The sequence below is a fragment of the Hemiscyllium ocellatum genome, chromosome 7 (assembly GCF_020745735.1).
Source record: "Hemiscyllium ocellatum isolate sHemOce1 chromosome 7, sHemOce1.pat.X.cur, whole genome shotgun sequence".
NCBI classification, from domain to species: domain Eukaryota; kingdom Metazoa; phylum Chordata; class Chondrichthyes; order Orectolobiformes; family Hemiscylliidae; genus Hemiscyllium; species Hemiscyllium ocellatum.
Window position 1 is genome coordinate 9,950,155 of NC_083407.1, and position 19,880 is coordinate 9,970,034.

Consider the following 19,880-nt stretch of genomic DNA (forward strand, 5'->3'; position numbering starts at 1 on the left):
AAGGGCTGAATGGCCTGCTTCTGTTCAATTTCTTATGGTCTTAGCTCCACTCCTGCTTCTAGACTAACAACAAGCTATGTAGCTGATATACCATATCCTTTCTTGGGTGATAATGACTGACAGTAAGTTGAGCTCTGTCCCCTTAAATGTGCATGCACATGACATCGCAACATGGCATCATTAAGACCCCAGCGATATCCCGGAATCATCAGGAATTACCAGTTAATCAACACAGCATTGTTACTAGCAATGCAACAAGAAAAGAATTGCAGGCCTTTAAATAACTTGAATTTTATTCATTTGCTGTCTGTGCTTTATTAGTTACAGAGACACTGTAGATTAGAATTGAACAAAGGTATCCGGAATATCGAATTGGTCAACAGCAAGTCTGTCACTATCCACTTGGCCACAGGAAGGTGGATTGTCATGAGGATGGACATGTCAGGTGACAAAGGGAGGAGGGGTTACAGGGAGTGGACAGGTAATTGGAGGTCAGAGGTCAAACAGAGTCACACAGCACGGAAACTAACCCTTCGATGCAACTCCTCTGTACTGACCAGATATCCCAATGTGACCCAGTCCCATTTGTCAGCATTTGACCCATATCCTTCTAAACCCTTCCTATTCATAAACCCATCCAGATGCCTTTAAATGTTGTAATTGCTATCTGCCTCCATCACTTCCTCTGGCAACTTGTTCCATACACCCTTTTCAGCCTCTCTCTGTAGCTCAAATCCTCCAACCTGGCAATATCTTGGTAAATCTTTTCTGAACCCTTTCACAACATCCTTTCTACAGCAGGGAGACAAGAATTGCATGGATTATTCCTAAAGTGGCCTAACCAATGTCCTGTACAGCCACAACATGACCTCCCAACTCCTATACTCAATGGTCTGACAATAAAGGAAAGCATACCAAACGTCTTCTTCACTATCCTATCTGCCTGCGACTCCACTTTCAAGGAACTGTGAACCTGCATGTGAAGGTTTCTTTGTTTGGCAACACTCCCCAAAACCTTACCAATAAGTGTATAAGTCCTGATTTGCCTTTCCAAAATGCAGTGCCTCCAATTTTGGTGTCATCTGCAAACTTACTAACTATGCTCACATCCAAATCATTTATATAAATCCAGCACCGATTCTTGAGGCACACCACTGGTCACAGGCCTCCAGTCCTATGACCAACTGTCCTGAAAATACATCCAACCAAACTGGCAGTCCCAACATTATTGATTTTGAAAATACTCCATGTTATTGAAAGATATGATTTACATGAAGAGTTACAGGAGAGAAACACCATACCGTTATGATGGCTGCTATTGGTCTCTGTGGGCGATGAGACGAGAGTTATGGCAGGGATCAAATATTCGAAAGATGGTGCTTGGACCAGTGGTAATCTAGACAGTACATAAAAGAGATGAAGGGAAGGGAAGAACTCTCATTAAAACAGTTGATAAAATTAACTGATGCATCACCACGCTCTCATTGTTTGCACTGAGCTTCCCTCTTCTCAACAGATACAGGTAGTTCTGCTACAATGTGACGTCATGATATAGAAAATCGCACCATGGGAAACTGCTACAGAAAATTGCTAAGAGAAAGTCACTATATCATTCAATAGAAAGTTTGTGCTATCCAAGCAACATCCACAATTCGTCAATTGCATTATAGCCAATTCGCGCTGACGAAATGCTCGTGATAGTGGAATTACCTGTCGCACTATACTGAAAGAAAGGGCTGCAATTTATTACTAAGGGGCTCTTCTACTTAGGACAGAGTTATGGATGAATGTCTGCTCTAGAGGGAGGTTACGCTGTGGGATTCCCTTCTTCAGGAGGCGCTGGGAATGGGAGGGGATGCTGGGTCATTGATCACTTTTAAGACAGAGGTAGATACGTTCTTGATTAACAAAAGGGTCGAGGGTTATTGGGTTAGTGGGGAATGTGGAGTTTAGATCACAATCAGATCAGACACAATCTTTTTGAAAGCTGGAGCAGGCTAGAATAGTCTCCCAATTTGAATGACTGGATCTTGTGTGACGATACTGTCACTTTAAAAGGTTACTTTGTTCTTTTTTGTTTCGAGAGAGTCATGGAGGCCTATAGCATGGAGACAGGTCCTTTGGCCCAACTGGTCCATGCCAACCAAATTGTCCATCCCCGCTGACCCCATTTCCCTGCACTTGGCCCATATCCTTCTAAACCTTTCCTGTCCATGTTTTTGAAGAGAGATTGTAAGGCAAGGGCACTGAATCAACTACTGAAGACGGCTTAAATAAGCAACTTGTGAGGACTTGGGGTTTTTTTTGAAGTTGGAACAATGGAAATAGCCTGAATGGGTGTGGCCAGCTCTCACACATTAGCATTTCTGGGTTTTGGTTTCTTTCAATAACATCAGAAGCTATAGGTGCCTCAAAAGAGTTGGAAGCTTCAGTGAATGTCTCCTAGCTGCTACTCTGTCTGAATTTTCACTTGATGTTTCTTCCTTTTAATGTTTCTTCCTTCTGGTGTGGAGAACTAGATGTAAGAATGTGTGTCTGAATTTGTCTTTTTGCCAAGGGATGTCTTTAGGGGATATTACTATACTGCAACCGTTAATTATCATGGTTATCGTATCTACTGTTTGAATAAGTTTTCCAATAGTTGAGTTATTCTAAATTCCTCTTTCGTTTGTTTATATTTTGACTATAGTATTTAAATAAATTGTTTTGCTTAACATCGAGTAGTTTGACCAATCACATCACATCTGGAACACGCTTCACAGCTATCTTTAAAATAAGGAAAAGGTAGGGTCAAGGCTACCTTCTTAAATTATTTTGAGGGGTCTGGTCTGGTCTATAATGGTGCAAATGTTTCAAAATGAACAAAATAACTTCCTCATGTCTCAAAGCATTTACAACTATTGAAATACTTTTAAAGTGTGGTCACCGTTGTAATTTCAGAAATGGTGCAGCTCAATTTGTGTACAGCAAGTTCCCATGAAGACCATGATGCCTTGGTCTCACTGTGTCACCCGAAGAGTATTTACAAAGTCTGCTGAGGTAAGGAAAATATTAACTTTATTTCAAAAGCATACCTAATGGCAAGTATGTCCTACATTTGTCATAAAGAGCATACTAGAAACAGCTGTTAGAGCTATTTCAACAGAGCACTTAAGTGAAGTTCAGGGTAAACAGGCAGAGTCAACATGGTTTTGTGAAAGGAAAATGATATGTGGAGGTGCCGGTTTTGCACTGTGGTGGCCAAAGTCAGAAGTCACATGACACCAGGTTATAGTCCCACAGGTTTATTTAAAATCACGAGCTTTTGGAGCACTGCCCCATTCATTCAGTAGAGTGACGAAGACGCAGTGCTCTGAAGGCTTGTGATATTAGATAAACCCATTGGACTATTTCCTGGTATTGTGTGGCTTCTGACCATAATTAATTCAGTTATTGGAGTTCTTTGAGGAAGTGACATGTGCGGTGGATAAAAGGGAAGTAGTGGACCAAGTGTAGTTGAACTTCCACAAGACATTTGATAAGATGATACATCAAAGATTGTTGTGGAAACTATGATGTTGTAGGGGACTGCAATATTGCCATGGATAGAAGATTGGCTGGCTAGCAGAAAACAGGGTATGCATAGTGGGTCATTTTCTGATTGGCAAAATGTAATGAATAGAGTGTCCTCAACTGTTTACAATTTGTGTAAATGCCTTGGATGAAGGGATCGAGGGTTTGGCTGCTACGTTTGGGGTGGCACGGTGGCACAGTGGTTAGCACTGCTGCCTCACAGCACCAGCAATCCGGGTTCAATTCCTGCCTCAGGTGACTGTCTAGAGTTTGCACATTCTCCCCGTGTCTGTGTGGGTTTCCTCCAGGTGCTCCGGTTTCCTCCCACAGTCCAAAATTGTGCAGTTTAGGTGATTTGGCCACGCTAAATTGCCCGTAGTGTTAGGTGATGGGGTAAATGTAGGGGGGTGGGTTGCGCTTTGGTGGGTCGGTTTGGAGTTTTTGGGCCGGAGGACCTGTTTCCACACTACAAGTAATCTAATTTAATGATGATACGAAAATAGGCATATGTAAGACCTAGGAGAAAGTGAGGACTGCAGATGCTGGAGATCAGAGCTGAAAAATGTGGTGCTGGAAAAGCGCAGCAGGTCAGGCAGCATCCAAGGAGCAGGAGAATTGACATTCCAGGCATAAGCCCTTCTTCAGGAATGTAAGACCTAGAACACTATAGCACAGAAAGGGTATTCATTTAGAAAGCCATTCGTTTGAGTCCCATGAGGGCAGCACGGGGGTTCAGTGGTTAGCCTCACAGTGTCAGGGTCCTGGGTTTGATTCCCACCTCGGGTGATTGTCTGTGTGGAGTTTGCATATTCTCCCCATGTCTATGTGGGTTTGGTCTGGTTTCCTCCTACAATCCAAAGATATGCAGGTCAGGTAAATTGGCCATGAGAAATTGCCCATAGTGTTAGGTGCGTTAGCCAGAGGGAAATGGGTTAGGGTGGATTACCCTTCAAAGGGTTGGTGTAGATTTGTTGGGCCAAATGGCCTATTTCTACACTGTAGGGAATCTGATTTAATCCATTTCGCAGCAGTTGGTCCATTGTTTCATAAGTTCAGGGTTTCTGTCTCCACCACCAAACCAGGCAGAAACTTGTCGACCTTCTGATTGGTGATACAACCTTTCCTGTGCCCCCTCTTATCCTTCTACCAACCATTTTCAATCTGTGGTCCCAGGAAATTGACCTCTCCACCAGGGAGACAGCTCTTCCCTGCCTGCTTTATCCAAACACTTCATTATTCTCTACATCTCAATTAAGCCAGCTTTTAGCCTTGTCTGTTTTATGACAACTTTAGCTTATCCAAACTTTTCTCCTAACTGCAACTTTCAAGACATGGTTATGTGCTTGAACTGACTCTAGGGTATTTATGCCCTTCCTGTAATGTGGTAATCAAGATCTGTATACAATTCCAGCTCTGATCTGAATGCCATTTTATATATTTCCAGCACCACGTTAAGACTCTTGTATTTGGTACCATATCAATTAAAGGCAAGCATCCCATTGATCTTCTTTACCACCTTAACTACCTGTCCTTTTGCCTTCAGAGACATGTGGACACGCACTCCCAAGTTTCTCACTCCCTGTACCTCTCTCAACACCCTCTGGTTTACTGAGTATTCATTTCATTTCTTGCCCAGATGCATAACCTTGTGACCTTGTACTTCTCCAGGTTGAGTTCAATTTAACACCTTTTCAAACACTCAACCAAACCGTTACTACAAGTCGTTCTGCTATAACACGCAACTTGTCAGCGCAAATTGGTCATAATGCGATTGATGAATTGTGGATGCTGTTTGGATAACATGGACATTTTGCTGAGTGGGTAAAGCGATTTTCTGTGAGTGACCTTCTACCCGTGCAATTTTTTGTAGTGGTTTCCCATAACGTGAGGTTGCAGAGGACCACAACTGTCGCATTATTGCTGAGCAACCTGTAGCTGCCACCTTCCTCACTATCAACAACACGGGCAATTTTTGTATCGTCTGCTAATTTTCCAATCATCCAAGTATAAATCATTCACCTATATCACAAACAGCAAGGCGGTCTCCATTTGTGCCCTGTGGAAACCCATTGGAAACCACTTTCCACTCGCAAAATTACCCATCATGCATTATCCTGGGAAGGAGCCATTTTTGATTTGACTCATCAAAGACAGCATGAAAACATAAGAAAAAGCATACAGTGTGGTGAGGATTAGTGGGAAACCAGAAGACTGGGAAGCCTTTCAAACCAGCAGAGGATAAGTGAAAAAGCAGTAAGGTGGGGAGGAGGAGAAGATGAAAAATGAGAGTAAGCCAGCTAGTAATATAAAAGAATATTGCAAGAGTTTTTTTAGCTGGCTAAAAGGCAAGAGAGAGGCAAGGATTGAGCTATAGGGAGAAGCTTAATAGGCTAGGGCTGTTTTCCCTGGAGCATCAGAGGCTGAGGGGTGACTTTATTGAGGTTTATAAAATCATGAGGGACTTCGATAGGATAAACAGACAAGGTATTTTTCCCAGGGGTTGGGGAGTCCAGAACTAGAAGGCATAAATTTAGGGTGAGAGGGGAACTTTTCCACACAGAGGGTGGTACATGTATGGAATGAGCTTCCAGAGGAAATGGTGGAGGCTGGTACAATTGCAACATTTAATAGGCTTCTGGATGGGTAGATGAATAGGATGGGTTTAGAAGGATATGGGCCAAGTGCTGACAAATGGGACTAGGTTAGGTTAGGATATCTGGTTGGCGTGGACGAGTTGGACCAAAGAGTCTGTTTCCATGGTGTACATCTCTATGACTCTAAGAGTGGGCATTGGACTGCTGGAAAATTAGGTTTCAGGAATAGCAATGGAGAACAGTGGAGGAACTGAATAGATGCTTGGTATCAGTCTTTACAATGGAAGATACCAGCAGCATACCAGAACCTCAAGAGAGTCAAGGAGCAGAGGTGAGTGTAGCATCCATCAGCAACTTAAAAAAAAAGATTTTGTGATTTACACATGGAAGAAGTGAAACTGTCATGGTATTCAAACAGATGAAAGACTCAACAGACAATCAAGGTATTTTTCAATATATAATCTCAGTTACATCACATTGTAATTTTTTTGCTATAAATTCTGTGACTTAGAATTGTGTCCTCCACAATCACCTGATGAAGGAGCAGCGCTCTGAAAGCTAGTGTTTCCAGTTAAACCTGTTGGACTATAACCTGGTGTTGTGTGATTTTTAACTTTGTCCATCAGTAAGGAGGTGATGTTGGGGAAGCTGAAAGTTCTGAAGGTGATTAAATCCACATACACTCCAGAGTTCTGAAGGAGATAGCTGAGGAGATTATAGAGACATTGATGGTCATCTTTCAGGAATTGCTTGAGGGTTTTGGAGGACTGGAAAATGACTAATGCAACATTCATATTTAAGAAGGGAGGAAGACAGAAGATGGGAAACTATAGACTCGTTAGATTGGTAAGATTTTAGAGTCCATTATTAAGGCTGAGTTTGTAGTGTACTTGGAAGTGCATGGTAAAATAGGGCTGAGTCAGCACGGCCTCATCAAGGGGACATCATGCCTGACAAATCTGTTTGAATTCTTTGAGGAGGTATTGAGCAAGTTAGACAAAGGAGGGACAGTGGACGCGATCGATTTGCATTTCCAGAAGGCCTTTGACGAGGTGTCTCACAGGGGTTGTTAAACAGCCCATCGTATTAGGGGCAAGATACGGTCAGAGATAGAGGATTGTCTGACCGGCAGAAAACAGAAAGTGGTGCTAAAGGGGTCTTTTTCAGGCTGGCAGCCAGTGACAAGTGGAGTTCCACAGGGGTCGGTGTTGGAACCCACAACTATTCACATTATACATTAATGATCTGGACTGAGGGCAGTGTTGCTAAGTTTGCAGATGACACAAAGATAAGTGGAGGGACAGGTAGTGCTGAGGAGGCAGGGAGACTGCAAAAGGACTTGGACTGGCTGGGAGATTGTACAAAGAAGTGGCAAAGGGAATATAGTGTGAATAATGTGAGGTCATGCACTTTGATAGGAAGAATACGGAAGAAGGTGACATGGTGGTTAGCACTGCTGCCTCACAGCACCAGAGACCTGGGTTCGATTCCTGCCTTGGGCAACTGTCTGTGTGGAATTTGCACATTCTCCCCATGTCTGCGTGGGTTTCCTCCAGGTGTTCCAGTTTCCTCAGACAATCCAAAGATGTGCAGGTTAGGTGAATTGGCCATGCTAAATTGCCCATAGTGATCAGGGATGTGTAGGTTAAGTGCATTAGTTGGGAGTAACATGTAGAGTTATACGGTAGGGGGATGGGTTACTCTTTGGAGGGTCGGTGTGGAACTGTTGGGTCAAAATGCTGGTTTCCACACTGTAGGGATTCTGTGTATTGAGGCGCAACCTATTTTCGAAATGAAGAAAGATTTTGAAGATCTGAAGTACAAAGGAATTTGGAAGTCCTAGATCAGGATTCCCTTAAGGTTAACACGCAGGTTCAGTTGGTTAAGTTGGCTGTTAAGAAGGCAAATGGAATGTTACAGTCCATTTTGAGAGGGCTAGACTACAAGAGTAGAGATGTATTGCTGAGGCCACATAAGACCATGGTCAGATCGCATTTGGAATATTGTGAGCAGTTTTGGGCTCTATACCTAAGGAAGGATGTGTGAGTGTTGGAGGGACGGCCGGGGGAGATTTACAAGAATGATCCTGGAGATGAAGGGCTCTTTTATGAGGAGTGATTGAGGATTTTGGGTCTGTGCTCAATGGAGATTAGAAAGATGAGGGGAGTTCTGATTGAAACTTACAGAACACTGAGAGGCCTGGATAGACTAGACATGGAGAAAATATTTCCACTTAAAGGAGAGACTAGAACCCAAGGGCAAAGCCTTGGAGTGAGGTAACAATCCTTTAGAACTGAGATGAGGAGGAATTTCCTCAGCCAGAGGGTAGTGAATCTATAGAACTCATCGTTACAGAAGACTGGCAGCATCCAAGGAGCAGGAGAATCAATGCTTCGGGCATGAGCCCTTCTTCAGGAATCTTCTTCTTCTTCCTGAAGAAGGGGTCATGCCTAAAACGTCGATTCTCCTGCTCCTTGGATGCTGCCTGACCTGCAGCGCTTTCCCAGCAACACATTTTCAGCTCTGATGTCCAGCATCTGCGTCCTACTTTCTCCGCTACAGAAGACTGTGAAGGCCAAGTCATTGAGTGTATTTAAGACAGAGATAGACAACTTCTTGCATGGTAAGGGGATCAAGGGTTACAGGGAGACATTGAGAAACATATCTGCCATTATCGAATAGCAGAGCAGACTTGATAGGCTGAATGGCCTAATTCTGTTCCTATATCTTATGGTCTTATGGTGTAGTTGCAGTTAGGAGAGAAACAGGAAGAGAGAAACACATGAAGAGCTGATGTGTATGGATTAGTCTTTTGTGATATATTATATTGTATAGATATTAACATAATTTTCTAGGATTTGGATTTTAACCTGGTGGCATATGGGTTTGGTCTGTTTGTCTAAGGGAATTTAAGAATGAACTAGATCACTCTTTTCCTAACAATGATTTGAAATCAGAATGTGTCAGAGAGCAAATGACTAAAGGCCTCCTGGACATTTTTGGAAGTTTGTTTATACTGTGGGGTTTATGACAGGAGTAAAGAAAAATTAGCAATTAGCTTAGCAGAAGTCAGGATGCACGTTTTTTTTAATTAGCTAAGGGTATTTTTTAAATTCAGTTCAGAAGAGACCTGACTAAAGTTGGATACAAGGATAGTTACTCTTAGAAAAAGCAATCTGTTTTAGTGGTTAGTTACCTTAGTGTAAGTCTTCAGTTTGAGAAAACATCCATACCGGGAATGTTTGGTTAGAAATCTGCACTGCTTATTCAAAGCTGAGAAAGTCTAATCTCTCAATTGCTTTTGTGACCAAAAGGAAAGACTTCACAGCTCATAGGTCAGCTAAATCACGCCTGTAGACTGAACAGGAAAGAAAAATTTCCCAGGATTTTGATCAACTGTAAGGTGTTCATGTGGGGAATGGAAACTGAAAAAAACTACGGATGCTGTAAATCAGAAACAATAACAGAAATTGCTGGAAAAGCTCAGCAGGTCTGGAAGCAATCTGTGGAGACAAATCAGAGTTAACATTCTGAGTCCAGTGATCCTTCCTCAGAACTGAGGGTGTGGGGAATAGATTGGATTTTGTTGCATGTTTGAGATCTTTCAAACTATGTTATGTGTATATAGCGTGGTTTCTTTTATTTTGTTCTTCTTTATTTTGCATTGTAAGCTTCCGTTTTATTGTTAAACCAAATCTGTGGCTTGAAGTGCTTAAGTTTCAGTGAAAGACTATCACATTAAATAGAAAAAAGGCCAAAACATGGTCCATCATCCCTGGATCTGACCTGTCCAGTACTAACATCCATGGGATCATAACACTTTCAATAATGTAACAGCAAGATTAGAATCTGCTATATCTCTCAACATAATGGATTGTAGTTTTAGCTTATTATGTAATAAACTGTGTTGACTGCTCTGGATTTGCCTTACTTTTGTCCAATATACAGAATCACTGCAGAAAGAGGCATGTGACCCATCGAGTATGAAACACGCCTCCTAAGAGCATCTCACCCCCTTTCTGTAAGCCTGCATTTCCCCATGGTTAATCCTGGGTTGAAAATGTGTTGCTGGAAAAGCGCAGCAGGTCAGGCAGCATCCAAGGAGCAGGAGAATGAAGAAGCCATTCCTGAAGAAGGGCTCATGCCCGAAACGTCGACTCTCCTACTCCTTGGATGCTGCCTGACCTGCTGCGCTTTTCCAGCAACACATTTTCTGCTCTGATCTCCAGCATCTGCAGTCCTCACTTTCTCCTACAAGTTTCCTTCCCTCTACTTTTAATTTCTAATAGTGTGCATGAATTTCCAATGAATGCATTGCATTTCTGTGGCACTTGCTAACCTTTTAATATCTTTATGCAGGATGGTAACAATAAATGTGACCTCTCACTTTGTGAAAATCATGTGTAAATTGTCTGTCTGACTCTTTACAACCAGTACATAAACTGTCAAATGCACTAGATTGGTGATTCCATATTTTCAAACTTTAAATTCATTTGCTCCTGTTAAGGGAGATGGAAATGACAGGGAAGGTATTTCCAATCTGCTCCCCCACCACCCCATGGTGACAAGCAGGACCAATTGAATAACCCTTTCAAAGAGAGCACGAGTACGGTGGGCTGAATGGCCTCGTTCAGCACTGAAACAGCTAGTGCGGTGATTTCACTGTCAGTGCTTGACCTAAACAAGGAGCAGGAATTGGATCTCGGCACGGAACAGTCTGTGATAGCATTTGGCTGGTGAGGTACCCAGGAGGTGATACATTGAAATCCAGAAACTGTCACGGTACAGCGAACATCAAAACGCAACCAGCAATAAATCCAAGGTGCATTTACATCATAACATCTAACAGCGAACGTGTAAAAGCAGCCAACGTGTTGAACAAGGGCCCAAACTGGCACCAAAGAGAAACAGAGAGACTCTGCAGGAGGGGAAAGAGTGTCAGTGCTTCCATTCAGAGTCCGTTCTAACCCGAAGCACTGATTTACGCTTTCAGACACGGATGAGAAGCCAAAATCCCTTTGTGTGCAAGCCAAACAGGTAGTGTAAATGCAGTCCCTGCTGTTTCCAGTGCAGACATGGAGCTTCAGTCAATTGGCTAAGGGAGCGGTCAATTACAATCAGCAATTTTTTAACTGCGTCATCAAAAAAAAAGCTCCACAACACTAAACAACTGCTGTTTGGGAATCATCTTGGGATGTTCTGATGCCATATCTAATTGACATCCATCAGTCCCTTTCTGAACTTGCTGCAGACAAACCTCTTTGAATGTGTTTTCTTTGGGTCTTTCTCTCCTTGCTGTTCTATTGGCCAATAGGATATTCTGATCTCACCCTCGCTATGTCATACAATCACAGAATTGTTATACTCCAGAAGGGGGCCATTCAGCCTATCATACTTGCACCAATTCTATTCCCACTGCCAATCTCTGTGGTGCAATTGATCAGCGCGTTCGGCTGTTGACAGAAAGGTTGGTGGTTTGAGACCATCCAGAAACAGAGCAATCACTGTTCTCACGCTGAAGGGGGAAGGCAGCACGGTGGCTCAGTGGTTAGCACTGCTGCCTCACAGCACCAGGGACCCAGATTCGATTTCAGGCTCAGCTGCACATTCTCCCCGTGTCTGTGTGGGTTTCCTCTGGGTGCTCTGGTTTCCGCCCACAATCCAAAGAGGTGCAGGTTAGGGTGAATTGGCCATGCTAAATCACCCATAGTGTTCAGGGATGTGTAGGTGCATTAGCCATGAGGTAAATATAGGGTAGGGTAGGGGAATGGGTCTGGGTGGATTACTCTTTGGAGGGCCGGTGTGGATTTGTTGGGCCGAAGGGTCTGTTTCCACACTGTAGGGATTCTATGAATCTGTCCCCCTTTCATAGTATTAGAATCACACAGCGCGGAAATGGACCCTTCGGTCCAACTAGTCCGTGCCACCCATAATCCCAAACTAAACTAGCCCCACCTGTCTGCGCTTGGCCCACATGCCTCAAACATTTCTTATTCATGTACTTACCCAAAAGTCTTGTAAATGTTGTAACTGTGCCCTCATCCACCACTTTCTCTGGAAGTTCATTCCAAACATGAACCACTCTCTTTGTAAAAAGGTTGTCCCCATATCTTTTTGAAATCTTTCTCCTCTGACCTTAAAATATGTCCCCAGTCTTGAAATTCCCCCACCCTTGGGAAAAGACTCCTGCCTTATCTACACCCCTCACGATTTTATAAACCTATATAAGGCCACCCTCAACCTCCGACGCTCCAGTGAGAAAAGCCCCGGATTACCCACCCTCTCCTTATAACTCAAACCCTTCACTCCCAGCAATATCCTGGCAGATCTCTTATGACGCCTCTCCAGCTTGATAATATCCTTCATATAATGAGGCGACCAGAACTGGACACAGTACTCCAGAAAAGGCCTCACCAACATCCTGTACAAGCCCAACATGACATCCCAACTCCTCTACTCAAAAGTCTGAGCAATGAAGTGAAGTGTGCTAAACACCATCTTAACCACCCTTCCTACCTGTGATGCAACTTTCAAAGAATTATGTACATGATTATAGGATTGTGAAACTTGAAAGGGTTCAGAAAAGATTTACAAGGATGCTGCCAGGGTTGAAGGGTTTGAAGCTATCGGGAGAAGCTGAATAGGCTGGAAGTATTTTCCCTGGACCATTGGAGGCTGAGGGGTGACCTTATAGAGATTTATAAAATCACGAGGGGCATGGATAGTGTAAATAGATAAGGTCTTTTCCCTGGGGTGGGTGAGTCCAGAACTAGAGGGCAAAGGTTTAAGGTGTGAGGAGAGAGATTTGCAAGGGACGTAAAGGGCAACATTTTCACACAGAGTGTGGTACGTTTGTGGAATGAGCTGCCAGAGGATGTGGTGGAGGCTGGTACAATTACAACATTTAAAAAGCATCTGGATGGGTATACGAATAGGAAGGGTTTAGAGGGATATTGGCCAGGTGCTGGCAAATGGGACTAGATTAATTCAGGATATCTGGTCAGTATGGACGAGTTAGGGCCTGTTTCTGTGCTGAACACATCTCTGACTCTAACCCCAAGGTCCCATCTGTTCTACAACACTACCCAATGCCCCTCTCTTAATTGTAAAGGTCCTGCTTTTGTTTATTTGACCAAAATGCAACACCCTGCATTAATTCCTCTGAGGCTTTACGCCAGTTTTGGAATTTCCAGTTGGCAGGTTCCAGCTGCCTCCTCTTTCCCATGGATGTGCAATCCCTCTACACACCCATCCCCCACCAAGATGGTCTCAGGGCTCTCTGCTTCTTCCTGGAGCAAAGGCCTGAACCATCCCCACCCCCCACCACCCTCCTCCGTTTGGCCAAGCTTGTCCTCACCCTCAACAACTTCTCCTTTAACTCCTTTCATTTTCTTCAGCTCAGACGGGTGGCCATGGTTACCCACATGGGCCCCAGCGATGCCTGTCCCTTAGTGGGGAACATGGAACAATCCATGTTCCACTCCTATTCCGGCCACCACCCACAACTCTTTCTCCAGTATAACAATGACATCATTGGTATTGCTTTCCTCTCTCGTCTGGAATCGGAAAATTTTATTGATTTTGCTTCCAATTTCCACCTTACCCTCATTTTCACCTGACTCTTCCCTTCCTTGACATCTCTGTTCACATTTCTGGGGTTAGAGTGGCTACTAATATCCACTATAAACCCACCAACTCCTACAGCTACCTGAACTACACACCCTCGCATCCTGCTTTCTGTAAAGACTCTTTTCCATTCTCTTAGTTCCTTCATATCTGTTGCATTTATTCCAATGAGGCCAAGTTCAACAAGGGAGCCTCCGAAGTGTCCGTCTTCTTCCTCAACTGTGGATTTCCCAGATTCTGGATCAGTGGTGCTGGAAGAGCACAGCAGTTCAGGCAGCATCCAACGAGCAGTGAAATCGACATTTCAGGCAAAAGCCCTTCATCAGGAATAAAGGCAGTGAGCCTGAAGCATGGAGAGATAAGCTAGAGGAGGGTGGGGTGGGGAGAGAGTAGCATAGAGTACAATGGGTGAGTGGGGGAGGAGATGAAGGTGATAGGTCAGGGAGGAAAGGATGGAGCGGATAGGTGGAAAAGGAGCTAGGCAGGTCGGACAAGTCCGGACAAGTCATGGGGACATTGCTGAGCTGGAAGTTTGAAATTAGGATGAGGTGGGGGAAGGAGAAATGAGGATGCTGTTGAAGTCCACATTGATGCCCTGGGGTTGAAGTGTTCCAAGGCGAAAGATGAGGCGTTCTACCTTGAGGATTTCCCAGCACCATTGTTGACAGGGCCCTCAGTATAGACCAACCCATCTCCCACATTTCAGCTTTCACCGCCTCACTTCCCTTCTACAAAAGCAATATGGTTCCCTTTGACCTTACCTCTCATCCCACCAGCATCCACATCCAGAGGATCACCAGCCACCATTTCCACCACCTCCAGTGAGATGCCACCACCAGATACAAATTTCCCTCCCCTCCCTAGCCTGCCTTGCGCAGGGACCATTCAGTCTCTGACACCCTGGTCCACTCCTCCATCACTGCCAGCACACCAACACCTCCTCCACCTACCCCCAACAGACCCTTGGCACTTCCTTTGCAACAGCTGATGGTGTAATATCTGCCCATTTGCCTGCCCCCTCCTCAGTATCCAAGGGCCCAAACACACCTTCCAGCTGCAGCAGTACTTTACCTGCACTTCACTCAATCTAGTTCTACAGCATTCGCTGCTCACATGTGGATCCTGTGCCTTGGGGAAATGAAGCGTAGACTTGGTGACCATTTCACAGAACACTTGCATTCTGTTCGCAACAGAGACCGTGAGCTTCCAGTTGCCTGTCACTTTAACACCCCACCCTGTTCCCTGGCCAACATCCCGGTCTCAGGCTTGCTGCAGTGCTCCAGCGAAGCTCAGTGCAAGCTTGAAGAACAACGCCTCATTTTCCACTTGGGGACCCTGCAGCCCTCAGGACTCAATCATTCCTGATGAAGGGCTTATGCTCGAAACGTCGAATTCTCTATTCCTGAGATGCTGCCTGGCCTGCTGTGCTTTGACCAGCAACACATTTGCAGCTGTGATCTCCAGCATCTGCAGACCTCATTTTTTACTCAGGACTCAGTATCAAGTTGAATAATTTTAGGGCTTGAGCCCTCCCATGTCCTAGCCCCCAACCCTACACACCAGGCCTTGTTATCCTGATGAAGGGCTTTTGTCCGAAACGTCGAATTTGCTGCTCCTCGGATGCTGCCTGAACTGCTGTGCTCTTCCAGCACCACTAATCCAGAATCTGGTTTCAGTCATCGTTTTTACCTTGTTATCACACAGTTTGCCGTTACACACTATCTATTGTTAGCCACTAACAATCTCATTAACAGCTATTCACCCTCCCAGCCAGATCGTTGCCCACTCCTTTGTCTGTCCAACTGCTCTTCTCTCTCTTTGGGTTCTATTCCCACCTATCGTAGATTCCTTATCCCCTCCCCATATCCTATCTTCTGCATATAAACCAACATTGTCCTAGCTACCATCAGTGCTGAGGAAGGATCACTCGACCCAAAACGTCAACTCTGATTTCTGTCAACAGATGCTACCAGACCTACTGAGCTTTTCCGGCAACTTCTGTTTCTGTCTCTGTTTATTCCTACTCTTTGTTGGCTGTCTGACAACCAGTTCTCTATCCATCATAGAATCCCTCCAGTGCGGAAAGAGACTGCAACAACTGTATGAAGATTATCCAACCCAGGCCCATTCCCCTACCCTATCCCTCCATTTCCCATGGCTAATCCACCCAGTCTGCACATCTGAGAGGAAACTCAATCAGACATGGGGAGAACATGCAAACTCTACACAGGCAGTCACCCAAGGTTAGAATCAAAACCAAAACCCTTGGGCTGTGAGGCAGCAGTGCTAACCACTGAGCCTCAACGCTGCTCCATGTCAGTAGACTACTACCCCAGTTTCATATGTATTAATTTTACCTGCTAATCTCTAATGTGGGACCTCATGGTGCTCTTAAATGGAAGCAATGAGCATTTGAAAACTCAATTACCTGCTGCCCAGTGTAGTTTGCAGCAAAGTGGAGATGCCAGAAGCAAAGAGGCTGGTGGCCATGAATTGGTAGCCATGTTGGCGAGCAGTCTGGTCTGATGGGAGGGCATCGATGAGGAGGCAGTGGACAGTCTGCAAGAGGGCCGTCTGCACCAACACATGCTGGGGAAAGAAAATGTAAAGGTAGTTATTAAGACAAAATACCCAACACCTCATAGCAGCTTCTAATGCAGGAAAACCCACCAAGGCAGTTTTAGCCATGTACTTGAACAAAGGTTGACTCACAGCCGTGCACCATTAGGGTAGGTCATAACGTCACACAACAGTCACAACACAGAACCTCCATGCGCGGAGATGCCGCAATCTCCAAATGAGCCTAATGATCCAAGCCTAGCAACAATGGTCTAGTGGTATTTTTGCTGGACTGTTATTACAGAGACCCAGATGCTGGCTCAGTGGTTAGCACTGCTGCCTTACAGTGTCAGGGACCCTAGTTTGATTCCAGCTTTGGGTGACTGTCAGTGTGGAGTTTGCACATTCTCCCGTGTCTGTGTGGGTTTCCACCCACAATCCAAATATGTGCAGGCCAGGTGAACTGGCCATGCTAAATTGCTCATAATGTTCAGGGATGTTTAGGTTAGGGGTAAATATAGAGTAATAGATGTAGGAGAATGGGATACTCTTCAGAGGGTCAGTCTTGACTTGTTGGGCCAAATGGCATGTTTCTATGCTGTAAGGATTCTAATTCTAATTTTTAAAAATATTCTAATGTTCTGGGGACCTGGGTTCAAAACCTGCTAAAGTAGATGGTATAATTTAAATTCAATAAGTATCTGGAATTAAGAATTGAATGATGCCCACGAACCCAGTGCCAGAAAATCCCATCTGGTTCTCTAATATCCTTTCAAGAAAGAAATCTGCTGTCTTTTCCTGGTCTGGCCGACCATGTGACTCCAGACCCGTATCAATGTGGTTAACTCTTAACTGCCCTCTGGGCAATTACGGACAGACAATAAATGTTGCCGAGCCAGAAACACCCTCATCCCATTAATGAATAAAGAGGCAAAGCTGGAAACAATGGGGATAAGAGGGGGAAAGCTATCTGCTGTTTGGAGTCACACCTAGCAGAAAGGCTAATCATCTCAGCTATGGGAGTTACTCAGGATACTGTCCTGGGTCCAAATATTTCAGCTCCATCACCGATTCTCAGTGGCAGCAGTGTGTACCATCGAAACTCAATCTAAACTGTGCACATTGCTGCTGTAAGGATGCACAGGTGGCAATCAATGTTGGTGTGTCTCTCACTGCTTTGACATTCCAATGCTGGATGTCGCTGCCACACATGGACCTCAGAAACCCATGCAGTGTAAAAAAAAAATTAGAGGGAACTCCCACACAATCTACACGATATACTGCAGCAACTCACTAGGGCTCCTCAGACAGCACCTTCCAAACCCACGATCACTACCATCTAGAAGGACAAGGGCAGCAGGTACTTGGGAACACCAGCCCCTGTAAGACTCACCATCCAGACTTGAATGAATGATTTATTGTCACTTGTATTCTCCAATGAATGACAAGCTTAAATACAGTGAAAAGCTTCAACTTGGAAAATATCACCGTTCCTTCACTGGGTCAAAATCCCAGAAATCCCTCTCTGAGGGCATTGTGGGTCAATCCACACCAGGTTGACTGCCACTGCTAAAGATGTCAACTGACTTGGAAATGTATCGCCATTCATTCAGGGTCACTGGGACAAAATCCTGGAAATCCCTCACGAACAGAACTGGGCTGGGTGGTATTCCTACGCCCAATCGTTCATACAAGCAACTCACCACCACCTTCTCAAGGGCAATTAATGCTGGCCTAATTAACAATGTCCACGTGGCATGAATGACTTTGAGCTTACAATCAGCCCTGCCATGATCCTATTGAACAGCAAAATAGGCTCAAAGGGCCGAATGGCCTTCTCCAGTTCCTGATCTGCATGTTCCACAGCTAGTGAGGCGATTTAAGTGGACACTCACTCTTAGGATATGGGTAGCCTGACCGTTATTTGGGTGCACAGAATGTTCCCACAACCTAAGCTCCAGGCCTGACAACTGCTGACCTTGAAGATCATGAAGCTAATTTCTCCTAAACATTCATAAAATCTTTTCAGCTGCGCAGGAGTGATTCCAGGAATGTCATGTGTGCAACTCTACCCAAGCATTAAGTCGAATGTCATTCAGTAATCGCAGGGTGAATTATTACAAGCCTGGTAAGTAAACAAAACATCAGAGCAATACACACACTGTGAAGACAATGAAAGAAGAAACCACAGCCTTACAATCAACTGCAATGACTTGTATTTGCATAGCGCCTATGCCAAAACATCCCAAGACACAATACAGCAGTTTTACTAATCAAAGTCATGTGCCAATTTGTGGAGTAGGGCAGGTGACCAAACTCTGCATGCATTGAGCAATGAGCATTTTAAGAAAGGTCCTAAAATTACACCCCATCTACTAACATAAGCAATCACACTGTCCACCAGTGACACTCAGTTGCAGCAGTGTGTAAAATCTGCAAAATGAACTGCAGAAATTCACAAGGCTTCTTAAACACCTTCCAGACCTCCAGCCTCCCCCAATCCAATAGGCCAAGGGTAGCAGACCACTGGGAAAACAACCACCACCCTGCAAGTTCCCCTCACAGTCACGGCTGGAAACTACATCGCTGTTCCTTCACTGCTGTTGGATCAAAGTCTTGGAATGTCCTCCCGAACAGTGCTGCAATTGTCCCTACATATCCCAACTGCTGATAAAAGCAGCTCATCACCACCTCCTCAGGGACAGCTATGGATGGGGCAGCACGTGCAAGTCCAGCATGTGATGCTTGGATAGACAGAAAGGGTGGGTGAGAGAGGGGGTGACATCAAGGTATTGGAGGAGGAATTTACAAAGTTTAGCCCTAGACTTAATAACGAATGGTGGAGTGATGGGAATCAGAGGTGTACACGTGCCAGTTCTGAGTTCTCACTTCCCTACCTGCACTGCAAACAAAAAGCTGAGGATCCAGGGAGGTTGCCGCTGGAAGGGAAATCTTGCGACCTCAGCCTCCTTCTTTGGGCTTTGTTCTGTGCTCCGATAGTCTTCCATGTGTCCAGGCTAAACATTAGTCCACCTCCTGACTTCTCAGTGGGACCCTGACATCGCTCGTTCAACGGTCATGGGCTTATCGCTGGCTCCTGTTCTACACGAGGCTAAGCACGAGAGGTGCAGAGAGAATGACAGAGAGACAGAAATGAGAGACAGGTCTCCAGAGTAGCCTAATGAAGTCTGTTTGACCTTTGGCTGTTCAGTGTTAGGATCAGTCAGGAACAAATTTAATATTAACCCAGGTGATCCGACTGGATAACCTCTGCTTATTTTCATGGTCATTAGAGGCATCCCTACTTTGCACTTTTTATCTGATTAACTATATCAGAATTACAACCAAATAGAGGGCATTGTCCATGACTGTGCCTTCTGTTGTCAAACTATCTTCCTTATCAGAGTTTCCAAAGTTATCTGCAATTTGGGGATTGGACAGCATTTAACTGTAAACTGATTATAGACTTTGGCCACTGCTTTGGACCTCTCAACTACACAGTGATTTCCATTTACATTGTCCTGTTGACATGGTAGAAAGGTATCCAGA

The 19,880-nt window shown here is 44.6% G+C and overlaps 1 protein-coding gene across 1 annotated transcript in view; it reads right to left on the reverse strand.

Annotated features, from left to right (window-relative positions):
- Window positions 1-19,339, reverse strand: part of slc23a3 (solute carrier family 23 member 3) — a 73,102-nt gene extending 53,763 nt beyond the window's left edge. Inside the window, exons 1-3 of the mRNA XM_060827729.1 lie at window positions 19,229-19,339; window positions 16,201-16,361; window positions 1,302-1,396 (exon numbers count right to left, since the gene is read on the reverse strand). Of these exons, the coding sequence (XP_060683712.1) occupies window positions 1,302-1,396; window positions 16,201-16,361; window positions 19,229-19,339 (367 nt within the window). The remainder of the gene's footprint in view (window positions 1-1,301; window positions 1,397-16,200; window positions 16,362-19,228) is intronic.
- Between the last annotated feature and the right edge of the window lie 541 nt (window positions 19,340-19,880).